Genomic DNA, 15,398 nt, shown 5'->3' on the forward strand with positions numbered 1-15,398 from the left:
ATCACTATCAAGAATAGGTTTCCCGTTCCACAGGTAGAAGACCTATTTGATAAGCTACAAGGATCAACCTACTTCAGTAGGATTGACCTAAAAAGTGGCTATCATCAAATAAGGATAGTTGATCAAGACATTGTAAAGACCGCATTTCACACCACATTTGGTCTTTACGAATACATTGTCATGCCTTTTGGCTTGACCAATGCACCAGCCACATTCAAACGCTTGATGGAGAAGCTGTTCAGGCCTCATCGAACCTTCACTGGAGTGTTCTTTGATGATATTATCATCTACTCTAGTTCATTAGACGAACACAAGCAACACCTCCAGGTAATATTTCAAGTTTTGAGAGAGAATAAACTTTATGTTAATCGAAAGAAAAGTGAATTTTTCTTGCAAGAGATTCAGTATTTAGGTCACATTATCTCTCAAGATGGCATCCAAATGGATCCATCAAAGTTAGAGATAATAAAAGGATGGCCTAAACCAAGGAATCTTCATGAACTAAGAAGCTTTATAGGTATGTGTGCATACTATAGACACTTCATAGAAAAGTTCTCACAAATTGCGGGACCATTACATGACCTAACAAAGAAAAGCGTTAGGTATACATGGTCTGCTAAGGAGAACAATGCTTTCGAAAAGCTTATCTCTCAACCTGTGCTTACACTACCGGATCTCCCAAAACCATTTGAGGTCCAATGTGATGCTTGTGGTGATTGCCTTGGAGCTGTTTTGCTCCAAGAAGGGCATGCCATAGGCTATGAGAGTCGAAGGCTCGACCCTTTTGAGCAAGCTCTAGGCATATATGAAAAGGAACTCCTTGCAGTTCTACATGCCTTAGACTCATGGAAGCACTATTTATTGGGGACTCCTTTCATTCTGCGAACGGATCACCAAAGTCTTAAGTACTTCATGACACAGACCAAGCTCTCCGACAAACAAATGAGGTGGACAAATTTCCTTTCGCAATTTCATTTTCATATTGCTCACATTGCTGGCAAGCATAATCAAGTAGCTGATGCACTCTCAAGACGGCCGAGAGTGAATTCGGTTTCCATAGCAACTCACAATGATCTATCTTCAATGATAGAGGAGTACACTATTGATCCCGATTTTAGAGATGTGATTTCAGACCTTGCATTAGGGAAGAAATAAGAACCATTTACTTTACAAGATGGTTATCTTCTCTATGGCAATAGACTATGCGTTACTAACTCACTACGTGAGAAAGTAATGTATGAATCTCATGCTCCACCTTATGCGGGACATAGAGGGATTCAATCTACCTTAAAGGGAATTGAAACATATTTCTATTGGCCTACCATGAAAGTGAACATACAAGAGTATGTTTCTAAATGTGTGGTATTCCAAAAGACAAAATTTGATAGAGGGAAGCAACTTGGATTGCTTCAACCCTTGCCAATCCCTAATTCACCATGGGAGAGCATATCCATGGATTTTATCTTTGGATTGCCTAAGTCTATCCATGGGAATACGGGAATATGGACGATAGTAGACAGGTTCAGTAAACAAGCTCATTTTATACCTGTCAAAAAGACTATCAAAGCCCATCAAATGGCAACCCTCTTCATTTCACAAATTTTCAAGTACCATGGCTTGCCAATGTCCATAGTGTCGGATAGAGATCCTAGAATGACCAGTAATTTCTGGAAGGGTCTCTTTGAGAATTTAGGGACAAGGCTAAACTTCTCTTCGGCCTATCATCCACAAATGGATGGCCAAAGTGAAATAGCTAACCTAACCATTCTCGATCTACTAAAAGCCTATGTAACGGAAGTAGATCAAAGATCCCAATGGGAGAAGTACTTACCCTTAGTGGAGTATGCTTACAATAACATTGTACATACTTCCACGGGAAAAGCACTTTTCGAGGTAATTGAGGGAAATTCAAAAAGTCCCTTGCTACTTAAGGTACATGGGAAGATCTTCGCTGCAGATGAGTATAGCCGAGACCTACAAGAATCTTTTCAAAATATTAAGGATGCTATCTCTACCTCACAACAAAGGCAAAAGGCTGCTGCTGACAAGCACAGAAGAGCCCAAGCCTTTAAAGAAAACGATTGGGTCTTGTTAAAGTTTCCCAAGGCTCGATTAAGGCACACGACGGGCAAAAATCATACGGGCCACCAAAAGTACTATGCTAAGCTAGCAAAAAGGTACTATGGTCCCTTCCAAATTCTTAGGCCAATCAATGAAATGGCCTATCAACTCAGGTTGCCCAATCAATGGCTCTTACACAATGCTTTACATGTGAGCCTATTAAAGCCTTACAAAGGAGAGCCACCTCAAGAACCAACTATTGAAGACCCATCGGAGATCGAGGACCAAGAGGAGGTGTTGCAGCCCGAGTCCATTCTCCGACATGAAGACAAGGTATTAAGACGCGGTAAGACTATCCGATGATATCTTATTAAGTTTAAAAATTATCCTTTTGAAGATGCTAGATGGATGCAAGGCATACAATCAAAGGATAACATAAACCTTGTCAATGCTTACAATGCTTCCCAAGAGTAAGCAAATGTACAAAATGTTAAAAATGAACAAATTTTTTTTTGTCTTATAAGACTCTCTTTTTCTTTATTGTGCACAAAAATAAAGTAGTATGCATGCTTAGATCAAGTTTGCGGAGACGACGTCTCCCAAACACCAAGTAGAGCTTGTCACTCTACTATTGAAGACTGATAAGACTAATGTGCAGACATGCTTGCAGCAGCCTCAGGCTCTCAAGCACCAAATGGACTAGTCATCCATTGTGAAATGATGTCGTAGGGTAACATAGGGATCCTCTACCCGCTAAGAAAAGGACTCATGAATATGCTTTATCTTCTCTACACCATAGTCGAGGACGACTATGATTTCAAGAGAGAGGTAATGTCATAATAATCAATATCTAATTCTCCTAAATGATTTTCTCATATTAAACTGATCATTTAATGTGGGGAAGTGCCAGGGGAGAAAAAGCTAGAATATTGGTTAAGCTAGCAGACCGGCCATTGTAGGGGTCCAAAGGAGGGAAAATAGGGATCCAAAAGGGGGGCCATCTGCAAAAGAGCCATGTGCAACAATGGGCTAAAAAGACCCTAAGGTTCAGCCCATTAAGACTTCCAAAATGCTAAGGTTCCAAAATTCAAAGGTTGTGTCCAAAGGTCAACCCTAGGGGAAATTGGATGCTTTGTGTTTGACCAAAAAGTCTTTTCAAATCCCTACATAGGAGGGGACGAGCCTTGGGAGTAGGGGATGAGAGAGAAAGTCACACATACACACACACACACACACACACACACACACACACAGGCTCCCTTTACACAAAGGGAATTAGGTACACATGTCAGCTCCCTAGCCCAGATGCCCACAAGGTGTGCCCAATTCCTATTGGATGGCCTTGGAGGTGGACCAATGAGAATTAGGCTAGAGTAAATCTAGTTTAATTAATTTAAAAACACTTAATAAAATACCCAATGAGAATTAAGTCTCCTAGAAGACTATTGGGCAGTCTCCTAAGGGGTCCAATGAGCATTCAGGAGCCCAATGGCTTGCCTGATTCCTATTGTCCAGGAAGCAAAGGGGTCCAATGAGAGTTTAGTTTAATTATTAAATTACCTAAAGCTCTCACAAACGGGGAAAGGGGGACACATGTCAAAAGGCTATCACTTATGCTGCTTAATGGTCATTGGCTTGACTTGGGGAGGCCAATGAGGCTGGAGCAAGAGCAAATAGCAAGAGGGCTCATCCAAGAGAGAGGGGGGGCTGATTTTTGCAAAGCATTATCACACACACACTCACAAAATCTCATGTGTGAAGAAAGAGAAGACTATCTCTTCCCAAGCTTTAATGGAGAGCTCATCACCTACTCCAAGCTTGTGAGATAGAAGCCTACATCGACACGCTCTTGGCTTGTGGATGTAAATCCAACCAAGAGCCAATCTTCAATGCATGCTCATCTCCTCTACCAAGCTAATTACTAAGCTAAAGCTATGCTAATATGAGTGATTATGTGAGGAGATGTACATCTTTCTCGTAAGATACTCCTTCTTCCTCTCAATCTACTCTCATACCCTGCTAGCTCTCACCATCTTCGAAGGTGTGTGAGGTCTTGGGTCTGAGAACGGGGATAATTAAAGTTGTTTTTGCTAAGTGTTTTGCTTAGTGCATGAAGCTTTCATCTTCATTGCACTAGCTAGTCTTGAAGGAACACAAAGAATTGTAATGTACAATGTCTCTCTTGATGGGAGAAACCATAATACAAAGCCTTTTGGAGGGGGGACCGGCTCCATGAAAATCCGGTCCTCAACTATTGTCAATAGCTTTATTTCTCTCTCTTTTGAAAGTATTGTTGATGCTATCTAACTAGGTGTTATGCTTTTTGTTGCTCTCTCCACCCAAGCACTCTTGTAATTCTCATTAGGAATCTATTCTAATGAAATGCCCACTATGTTCATGTTAATTTCCACTACACACAAGTTATTAGGCCATTAAATGTTACATGTATGTATGCCCATAAATGACCATATCCATGGACCCATGTCTTATGGTATGTTGACTCTAAGGATAAGTAAGTACATGAGGTGTATCACTCAATTGGGTAAATTGGGATACCTCTAGTGGTAAGTGAGAGGCTTGTGACACCTCTACTTCTTCATTTGGCAAGAGGGAGCAATCTAGGGAGGTATGGACATGCCTTGAGCATCAAGCAACCCCCAAAAATTTATATAAAGAGCATTCACACTCAATTTTACACACACTAATTGAACACACTTGGGAGAAGGGAGCTCTACTGCTGTGGCAAACAACTTGGTGACTATCACATCAAAGCTTTGAGAGATCAATAACTCTAAAGCATATTTGGGTAATGTAAATCTATTATTTAATCAAGCTATTATTCATCTCTTCTCTCAATTGGAATACTTTCCAATTGCTGTCGTATTATTATTTAATTGGAATCCTTTCCAATTACTACCATATTAATCAATTGGAATCCTTTCCAATTGCTACTCTATTATCAAATGCTATACTCTTATTTACCTATGCACAATTGGAAATCAACAATCATTATACCTATTTTATGGTAATTTATCTACATTACAAAGTAATGAAGGTCTCATTGCTCGATTACATAATCAATTGTGTTGACTGCATGCACAATTCTTCATCAATGTAACCTAGATGCTTGCATGAATTAGCTAATTATATTCAAGAATTTTGTCCGACTAAAATGATGGATTATTTTTGCAAGTAAATATAAGTGATTAATCATGTGATTAGTGTGTGGGTTATAATGCATGTTTATCATAAGATTATGGCATGATTAAGAAAGCATATGTTTTAAGAAAGCATATGTTTTGGTTTGATGTGTGGAATAATTATATAGATTTTGGAATTAAAACACTTATAATCATTTACCCTACTTCCATTGGATTCTTATACTTTATCTTACAACTTCTCAAGTTAAGTTAAGTAAAGTATCTAGTAGTGGGAATGACACCCAAGAGACCTCACTATGGTGGATCATACGATCAAGAAGCCTGATCCAGTGATGAAAAAGAAAAAGGAAAGGCCCCGATGAATGAGGATGTGCCACTTATCCCACGAAGTGACGCTATTGCTCAAGAACAAAAATTTCTTTTTTTTTCCCCCTTGCATCATGAGTAAATAGGAAGGGAAAAACTACCTAAGCATTGGGTCATTCCCAATTCAAAACCGCATCAATTGAACTTATTAATTTTCTTAAGTTGTATTACTAGGGAAAGATTGTTTGGAAAGTAGTCTGTTTGCTCATAGGAAAGAAATGTTTGCCTAGTAGAAGAACTCTCGAATCTTCTTCATTCAAAAATTCTATACTGACATAGTCAAAAATCCCTTTGATATCCAGGGAGGAGAGCTTAGCAAAGTGAACGTTGCGTTGATCTGAGTCCGTATGAGCAAATTATGGCCAGAAACGTGATTTTTGGGTCCAAAAAATGCTCTGCGAAAATCAATTTTATGCAAACCTACTGCTGTGTGGGTTGATTTGTAAGCACTATAAATCTCCTATAAGATCTCTATATGACTACTGACCTGCTGCGGATCCGCACCTGCGCCGCCTCTCTGACCAAGCTCTGATACCAATTGTGAAGGAATGAATTGAAGGCATGCGTGTGTGCAGCGAAGATGGAGAGAGATGAGAGGGAGAGAGAGAGCACGACACAGGGATGTGGGGTGGAGCTCCCAAATCTCACTGTATGAGCACAATGTGAGAATGAGTGAGAGCTCCTTATTCTTTGTATATATAAAGAATAAGGAGATAAATGTGGGCGACCGGACATTGGCCGGCTGGCACGGGCAAAGCACGATGAGGCACACCGCCTTTACCTAACATGATGTTTATTATATATAGATATCGTGTTTTCAAAAAATTATATCATTTACCATATCCTAATCAAAAGTTTATGACATAACTGCCATAAAGTTGTCCCAAATATGTAAAAAAAGTCTAATCAGTGGTCTCCACCATTACTAGCTTGGGGGGGTACCACACCAGTATAATAACAATTAAAACCAATAGAAAGTATAAATTTGAAAAGGATAGTGTTCTATAGTCTTAGGCTCTATAGCCATATGTGAGAAGGTGTCGCCACCAACAGTTATCAATACACCATACCTATGCTTAGAGCTAAAATATTTAACTATTACTACATCAACGATGTGGTTTAAATTTATCAGTGTGTGTGAACTTAAATTCAAAACCCACAAAACATTAAAATCAAGAGGATTCCCATCTATATATAAGCGAGTCACTAATCTCATTGAATTGATTCTTCATCTTTTGACATATCATGTGTAGATATGAGCAAAAAAGTGCAATGAAAAACCATTTGTTTTTCAAAACCAGAAGTGTATTGAGTAGGTGTAGATGGACCTACTTGTATGATGTTGTGTCCTTTTCCATTATCATCATTGCATAGCAGATGTAAGGGGGATGTAACCTGAGGAAGCATTTCTTCATCTTTCAAGTGGTTAAGGGTTATGTTTCCAATCAAATCGATGGTTTGGAAATCATCGATTTCTTCATCTTTCAAGTGGTGAGGGTTATGATTCCAATTAGATTGATGGTTGGAGAACCATTTTCAAAACCATATAGCCTTCTAGTGTCTGCAATATGTGGTCCTTTTGATGCTCCAATTTGGGGTCTTTTTAGTGCTCCAATTGGTGGTCTTGTCGCTGCAAAACTTGTGGTTACTATGTTGTGCGTGCGCGCACACGTGTGCACACACACACACAAGCTTTCATGTATGTGCAAGAGTGTCTAGTACATGGACACTACATGGAAGTGCAGAACGAGCTAAAGTTCTATATGTGAGTGTGTGCGAGAGTCACAAGGGTAAACATTTGTGATGTGAGATGCACCAGACCTCCATCCATGCAAGAATTAAAGTTTGTGCGTGTGAGCTTTAAGGTGGGATGGGTGGTGAGAGAGAAAGGGAAAATTTCCCCAAAATAGGATGCAGACGTAATGTTTAGACCAGGTTAGGTGATATTAAAGTGATCCCATGAGGTTACATTTCCATAAAAGCTTTATAGATGTATGACACTCACACCCGCTTCAAGGTTCAACTTGTGGATCATAAAGATCTTCATGAATATGTTTCTGCTAGGGTGGGGTACATAGCAATAGCTAAAGATGGTCTCTTGTCTAGATAAGTGTGTGTGTGTGATATACATATTTATATGTATAGTTTGTCGTGCCACAACTTGAGAGGGAGATCTGTCTATTTCTACACCACCCCTCTTGTATTGTAGCACGACTAGACACCCATTCCTTCCTCTATATTCACATTCTCAATACTCTTTGTTTGGGCCAAAACTTGCATGAGAGACAAATTAAAAACCACATTTCTACTACATACATCAGCCCAAGACTTGGTCGTATATACATTTTTCATCTTACTTGTATCATGACTCATGGTCTCAAGCTTCTCCTTTTTCAATACATGGTCATGCTCTTTGCTCGTGCGCTCTTTCAAAGCATTCAAGCCTGCAAGAGAGTGTTTACATTCTTTGAGTTCCACTTCAAGTTGCATCAAGCATGTTGTTTGTATCTCAAGTGTCCTCTTGAAATGATCGTTCTTAACAATAAGAACTCTTCGCGTGCTATTTCCCATTGCAAGTGTACATGAGTCTTCACCTTGCTTGTATTTGGCTATCTCTTGCAATTGTGATGTTTTTGATGGAATGTTTGTGTTGATATCTCCATCCTCAAGTTCGGAGATTTGGGATCATTTTCTAAAATGGTTGTGGACCTTGTTGAAGAAGAAGAACCCATTCGAGTGCCGAAAGACATTATATGCAAAACAAGAGAGAGAGCCAACTTCTCCAAACCTGTTCACAAAGCCTTTTGTTACTCAATTTTTTTTCTATATTTACGTCAACGGGCTCTTTGATTGAGGCAAGAGATCACACAAATCAAAGTTTAAATGGAGAAGTTATAAAATAGCTTGCATAAACCCCAAATTGCCAATTCGCTTGCTACTCATTCAAAATTGCTTTTGATTGAAGTACCTTGTCATTGCATCTAGGCACTTCGAAGGTGCTTGCCAATCCGTTTGCTCTTGTTTCTTGTTCACACTTGTGTGTTGCCATTCCATATACTAGTACGGCTGGCCGCCTTTGGCGGCCTCTCTCTCTTTTTCTCTCTCCCTCTTTATTGTGTTTCTCTCAGTTTTGGAGTTTAACCTTCATGTCGCAGATTTTGACGTGTAAAGGGCTCCCCCTTCTGCCATATTATGTTAGTTTAGATATAGGCCCTTCTAAGTGCCTAAAGAGGGCCCTCCACACACATGCCTCGAAGCCCACTAGCCTTACAAAGCCGCCCAAGCAAGAGAGACTTGAAGGGGGGAAGAAAAGGTGGTGGGGAGTTGGGGGGGGGGGGGGGGGGGGGGGTGTCTCTTTTGATTGAAAGTTAGCCTCATTCATCTTAAGTCACATAGAGGACCTTCTAAAGTATAGAGCCACCAAGTTTAAAATGTATAGGGTGTCTAGGGCAGTGCTATGTTTGCCTTGGATGTATAGGGCAATGTTATGTTTTCCTTGGATGGTTGAAAATGTAGGTGAAATTTGGTGTTGAAGTGTACTCGTGGAACAATATATATAAGCTTCAACTAGCCCCCACATGGTTTCTTGGCCATATTATAGCCACAAGTAAGGGAATTCCAAGCACCAATATACATTAACTCTACATAGAAAAACATACTTGCTCAAACAAATGGTACAAAAGATTGGGTTTTGAAAAGATGCCCAATTTATTATACTGAATTTTCTCAAATATATTACATTCTAAACAATGAAAAGGACAAGTTCTCTCCATGAAAAAGGCCAAGCTTTCAAAACTCTCATTGCTTTTGTGAAAAGCTTGCTACACATTCTAGCACACAAAATCCTTATGGTTGAACAAATAATAAGACTGACTAATACCATGCTGAGGAATGAGCTTACAACTTGGCAAAATGAAGGTAACTGCAGAATGTTATGTGGTATTGTACAGATTGTGTAATGACTTGCAACATTTCTCTAAGGCACGAGATGGTGAATTGCTTATATGAAGGACCATTACATGGGTTTGTAATACCATCGGTACATAGCGCTTTGAAATGTGTCGAATCCAAACGTAACCCTCAAAGCTAGATGACAGAATAGTAACTCAAGCAAACTCATCATTTCCCTAAAGTGATGATTGGATGTGAGTAGGCACTTTGGATCCCTCCTCTAGAATGAACAAAGTATTTTCTTCATTAGAGGTGCTTTGTAGTATTCAAGAGTAAGACATTTCTAAGGTTAGAGCTATGTTAAAAATGTAAACTAGTGTGGAGTATTTTGGAAGCACTTCTACTCCCACACACACACAGTTTATAAGTGTAGAGGTACAGAAGATTATACATAGTGGAGATTCAATAGACCCAAAAAAAAAAGGCTCTGTATGGTTAGATGTGAGAGATATGTGTATGTACCAAGTATGAGTGTCAGTCATGATGAGTGTTGATAACCAGATGTGCTGTTTTGATCATCAAAAGCAAGCTCTTTCAGCATAGCTACTACACGAAGCATAGAAGGCCGTCGTGAAGGTAGCTCATCTAAGCAATCACAAGCAATCTTGAGGTAGTGCATCATTTCATACTCAACCCCGGTACCACGCAGAACGGGGTCAAGCACATCAAGGCAACTATTGGAGCCCACATGTTGTTTGACCCATCCAACCAAGTTGTTATCTCCAAATTCTTCCTTGTGGGTTGGGCGTTGACCTATAACATGATTAAAACAAGAACAACATTTTAGCAAGGAGGTTGGCCTATTGAGAGTCAAGGAAAACACAGTTGTATGTAGAATAGATTGAAATTTTTTGCTTATCTTTAATTCGGGGAGTCCTCTACATATAAGACCTATACACAACGTGCATTCAAGTGGTAATTACAAATCCCTTTGCTAATTTTGGAAGGGATAAACACCTCCCCCTGTAGGCCTCTGGTGCGTCGAGAAAGATCTAAGATTGTCTCGAAAGAACATGGTGGTCACTGGTCAGGCCTTTTCCTCTTTCTATGGCTCAAGCTACATATTCCTTGTCAAAGCTTTTGAGCCAGGTAGGAAATGGGCAATCAAGGTATCCTCTATGTCTACTAGTAAAGAACATGCTGTGGTCAGGCCTTGTCCTCTTTCTATGGCTCAGGCTATAGGTCAAAGCTTTTGAGCCAGATAGGAAATGGGCAATCAATGTATCCTCTATGTCTATTAGTAAAGGAAAAATTATACATGTCTTCTGACAATGAGAACAAGCTAAGCCTCTAAGGCTTAAGGAAGGATAAAATCCTTGTGAAAGTATGTTTTGGGGTCATTGTATTGGAGGCAAGCCTTTATTATGATTTGATGTCAAAAGAAATCAGACCTCCCATGCTGACCTTTTAGCTTTCTTGGCATCTCTTTCTCTAAACCATCTAATTGAGGCTTGTGAGCTAGTCCTATATGTGGGTGTAATCAAAGACGGCGGCGGCGGCAATGACGACAAGAACAACAACGACGATGACGATGGTGATGATGATGACAACAACAGCGTCGATGACAATGCATGACAACAACACATGTAAGAAGGGGAGGGAAAGTAAGAAAGTTTACCTGTAACAAGCTCGAGGAGTATGACCCCAAAGGAGTAGATGTCCCCCTTGGTGGTGCACCGGAAGCTTTGGTAGTACTCGGGGGGCACATAACCAGGGGTGCCAGCAAGGGTACTCACACTCAAATGAGTGTCAAGGGCACTGATGAGTCTGGCCATCCCAAAATCAGATACTCTAGCTTCCCAATCCCTGTCCAACAAAACATTGCTTGACTTCATATCCCTATGAATGATATGGGGGATGCAATTGTGGTGCAAAAATGCCAAGCCCCTTGCAGCCCCCTTTGCTATTTGCTTTCTAATGTCCCATGTCACCCTCTCTCTCCCTTCCTTCCCTCCGTGCAATACCTCCTCTAAGCTTCCCCCTTGCATATACTCATACACCAACAGCCTCTCCTCCCCTACCTTGCAATACCCCAACAATGGCACCAAATTCCTGTGCTTTATCTTCCCCAATGTCTCCATCTCTGCTGTGAACTCCCTATCCCCCTGATAGCTGAATTGTATCAGCTTCTTTATCGCCACCACCGTCCCGTCCCGCAACTCCGCCCTATACACCTCCCCGAACCCCCCCGTCCCCACCATGCTCTCCTTGCTAAACCCGTTCGTCGCCTCTATCAGTTGCGAGAATGTTAGCTTCCTCAATGGCCTCTCAAATGTTGCCACATTTATGCTCAGTGGCTCCCTCTCCCCACTCAAATTCCAGCTGCTACTCCCCCCATTGCTTGAGGACTGATTCAAGCTGCTTAGCAATGCTTGCTCCTTCTTCTTGTTCTTGCTCTTCACCGTCAGCCCCATCCACACGAGGAATGCGCTCATGCATAGAAGCGCAACCAACACCGCAAGCACGATGCTGTTGGCCATTGACAAGATGTTGAAACGCTCCTCCTTGCTTTGGCAGCTTGACGATCCACCGCTGCAAGAAGATGCAGGAGGCGTTGCCCCGGCGGCACCGCACGGACCCAATGGTGGACCACAAAGCCCTGGGTTATGAGCAAATGACTGCACAGGATTTGTTGAAAGCTGCCCTCGAGGGATTTCCCCAGAAAAGAGGTTATTGGAGACGTCGATAGCCACCAAGAGTGTGCACTCTGATAAAACCGAAAGACTCCCTTCCAGATGATTGTAAGAGATGTCCATCACCCCCAATGCATGCAAATTGCTGAAGCTTAACGGGAGTTTACCAGTAAGCTGGTTATGGGACAATGCCAGGCTTATTAGTGAGAGCCATGACCCCATCTCCTCTGGAATGCTTCCGGAAAGCTGGTTGAAGGAGAGATCCAAGTATTGAATGGTGCGGTTTTCCGGGTTGTCATAGAGGCTACCACCCACATAGATAATGGGCTTGATACCTCTTCCTTCGCATGCAGACATAAAGGGAGTCGTAGCAAGGGCTTCCTGAGTAATCCCAGTGTAGTCAAGCATGATCCCCATGCCAAAGCCTTTGCAAGAGCTCATTGAATTCCGCACATACACAAGCTGATTCCCGTATAGCACCGGGTTGCGAAGAGACATCGTAGAATGCCGGCCGAGTGTGGCTGGGATGGAGCCTGTAAGAAGATTTGTATTAAAATCCACCCACAAAAGCTGAGAGCAGTTGGCTAGTTGTGGTGGAATATTCCCAGTCAGGGTGTTGTTTCCAAGCTGAAGCAAAGTTAGCTTTTGCAAATGTCCCAATTCTGCTGGGATTGTCCCTGTTAATAGATTGTTGTTGAGGTTGACCCACTCTAGGTCACTACATTGGGAAAGCTCCGCCGGGACCTGGCCGGTGAGGAGATTGTTGTTGAGGTTGAGGCTTTGAAGCATCGTGAGATTGCCGAGCTCTTTTGGGATGCCCCCACTAAGCTGGTTGTACCAAAGAGACAGCCTTTCCAGAGTGGGTAAATAGCTCAGTTGAGAGGGAATGCTGCCTGTGAGCTTGTTAAAGCTAAGATCAAGAATCTTAAGGTGAAGGCAGTTCATGAGCGACGACGGTATCGTGCCCGAAATCTGATTGTTGGCCAAAAGTAGCTGCTCTAGAACATAGCCATTGAAAGGAGGACACATTTCCTCTGGAATGCTGCCACTTAGAAAGTTTGCACTCAGATCCAAGATTCTTAACTTGCTGCAATTCATCAAGGTGGCATCAACAAAGCCCGTGAACGCGTTAAACTCCAGGCGGAGTACCTCCATTGCCTGCAATCCTGATAAGACCGCATTTGGTAAATCCCCATTAAGCTTGTTATTTGCCAGAGTAAGCACTTGCAGTTTGGTGCAAGACACGAATGACGTCGGAAGCGGTCCTGACAAGTTATTGCCAGCCACGTCGAGGTTGACTAGTGTTCTACACAAATTGCTTATGACATTGTCCGGAAGAGATCCGACAAGATGATTTTTGCTGATATGAAGCTTCTCAATCGTCGTGAGCTTGCTTAGAAAATCTGGCACTTGAGAGGAGAACTGGTTAGCAGTAAGATTGAGAGATGTCATATTTGTGCAGCTTTGAAGCGAACTTGGCAGCGGGCCGAACAAGGCATTCGAGGAGAGGTCCACAGAAATCAATGCTCCGCAAGTGGCGAAGAAGCCGTCGGGCACGGCACCGGAAATTTTGTTGCTGGAGAAGTCAAGGGAAAGAAGAGAGCAATTTGAAAGCAGAGTGGGAGGTAAAGTTCCACCAATGAGGTTCCTTGCAAGGTGAAAATGGAGGAGAGAAGGGCAAAAGCTGATACTGACCCCACTGAGGCCGCCGGTGAATTTATTGCCGGAGAGATCGAGGGTCAAAAGGTAATCGCATCCTGAGAGGAAGTTGGATGGAATGTCCCCGCTTAAGGCATTGTTGGAGAGGTTTAGCGAGCGAATGCCGCCACAACCAGACAGTAGAGTTGCTGGAAGACCGCCAAAGAAGTAGTTTCCGGACAGATTAAGCACTTGAAGAGCGGTGCAAGTACGTGGGAGTATAGTGGAGAGGTTGCCAGTGAAGTGGTTGCCTGAGAGATCAAGAGTGTGAAGAAAAGAGAGATGAGCTAACCAAAAAGAGAAGGAAAGAGGGCCGGCGAGGTTCGAATTCGGCAGCGAGATGCTTTGTACACGCGCTGCGGAGTCGCATTCGATGCCGATCCAATTGCAAGGGCTCGATGAAGAGCTTTCCCAGCTTGCTAAACTGTGAGATGGATCTTGCTGAACTTGGTCCTTGAAGCGAAGAAGAGCATCAATTTCAAGAGGAAGAGAAGAGGCCGCCGTAGCCATACTCAACAGTAGGAAGCACCATCGAATGCAGGAATTGATGCGGCCAGGAGGACGACCCATTGAATTAGCAGAGCTGTGAATTGATAAAGAAGTGAGCTAATTATTTGCTGCAGAGCGATGGAAGCTCATCATCTAATGCAGTAGCTGCAGAGGAGCCGGGGAGGATGAAGGGACTTTGTTCGATTAATTTACGGTGGCCTGTTTAGTAAAGTTAATGGCGGATGAGCTGTTTTTGTATAGGGGGAAGTGATGGTGCACGCTTGCACGCAGAGAGAGAGAGAGAGAGAGAGAGAGAGAGAGAACGTGCTCTGCTTTGCTTGGGCTTGATGTGCAAGTGAAGATTATTAGAAAAGTAATTGAGCTGCTAGAGAGAGAAATCTACTAATCTTACAGAGAGAAAGTGTGCTGTTTTGAGAGAGAGAGAGAGAGAGAGAGAGAGGTGTTTTCATTAGTGTTTAGAGAAAGAAGCTTAGAGAGACAAAAGCCTTGGGTTGGGAGAAGGATTTTGAGAAGCAACCTCAGTACACCACGATCCATTTAAACAAGTGCACAAAGCAACGAGGGTGCCCCCCTCTTCCACCCATATTTTTATGAACAAATCTAGGTGTATGCTCCCCAATCTCAATGCTCCCATTTCCCTCCCTTTTTAAAAGTTTAAGACCTTCCCCCTCCCTTTGCCCTTTCACACATGGCCAAAAAACAAAGTCTCTTCTCCTATCAATGCCTATACACTCTCTACATATACAGGTGGTGAAAAGCAGAAGTTGAACCCAATTGCTACCATGGTAGCTCTATATGCATATGTATTTCAGTTGCACAAACAAAAAGAATTCCATGGTAGCCACCACAGCCTATGCCCATGGATTCGATCTCTCGCCCCAACATTATGGTTCTTTAGCTTCTTGCATTATGTGCATATCAACATAAATTATAATGAAGTTAAAACCCACTTCCCAATGGGTAAAAAGATAAAGAAAAATGCTACTATGAAGCATTGTGTATCTGTATGCAATGTGTG

General features: G+C 42.1%; 1 protein-coding gene across 1 annotated transcript; it reads right to left on the reverse strand.

Annotated features, from left to right (window-relative positions):
* Positions 1 to 9,413: 9,413 nt before the first annotated feature.
* LOC147434229 (uncharacterized) lies at positions 9,414 to 14,876 on the reverse strand. Its single transcript, XM_086489909.1, has 2 exons — positions 11,158 to 14,876; positions 9,414 to 10,292 (listed from the first exon to the last, which is right to left on the reverse strand). The coding sequence occupies exons 1-2, from the start codon at positions 14,438 to 14,440 to the stop codon at positions 10,018 to 10,020; spliced, it is 3,558 nt and encodes a 1,185-aa protein (XP_086346035.1). The 5' UTR covers positions 14,441 to 14,876; the 3' UTR covers positions 9,414 to 10,017.
* Between the last annotated feature and the right edge of the window lie 522 nt (positions 14,877 to 15,398).

The sequence above is a fragment of the Adiantum capillus-veneris genome, chromosome 19 (assembly GCF_014529385.1).
Source record: "Adiantum capillus-veneris isolate H3 chromosome 19, ASM1452938v2, whole genome shotgun sequence".
Lineage (NCBI taxonomy): Eukaryota > Viridiplantae > Streptophyta > Polypodiopsida > Polypodiales > Pteridaceae > Adiantum > Adiantum capillus-veneris.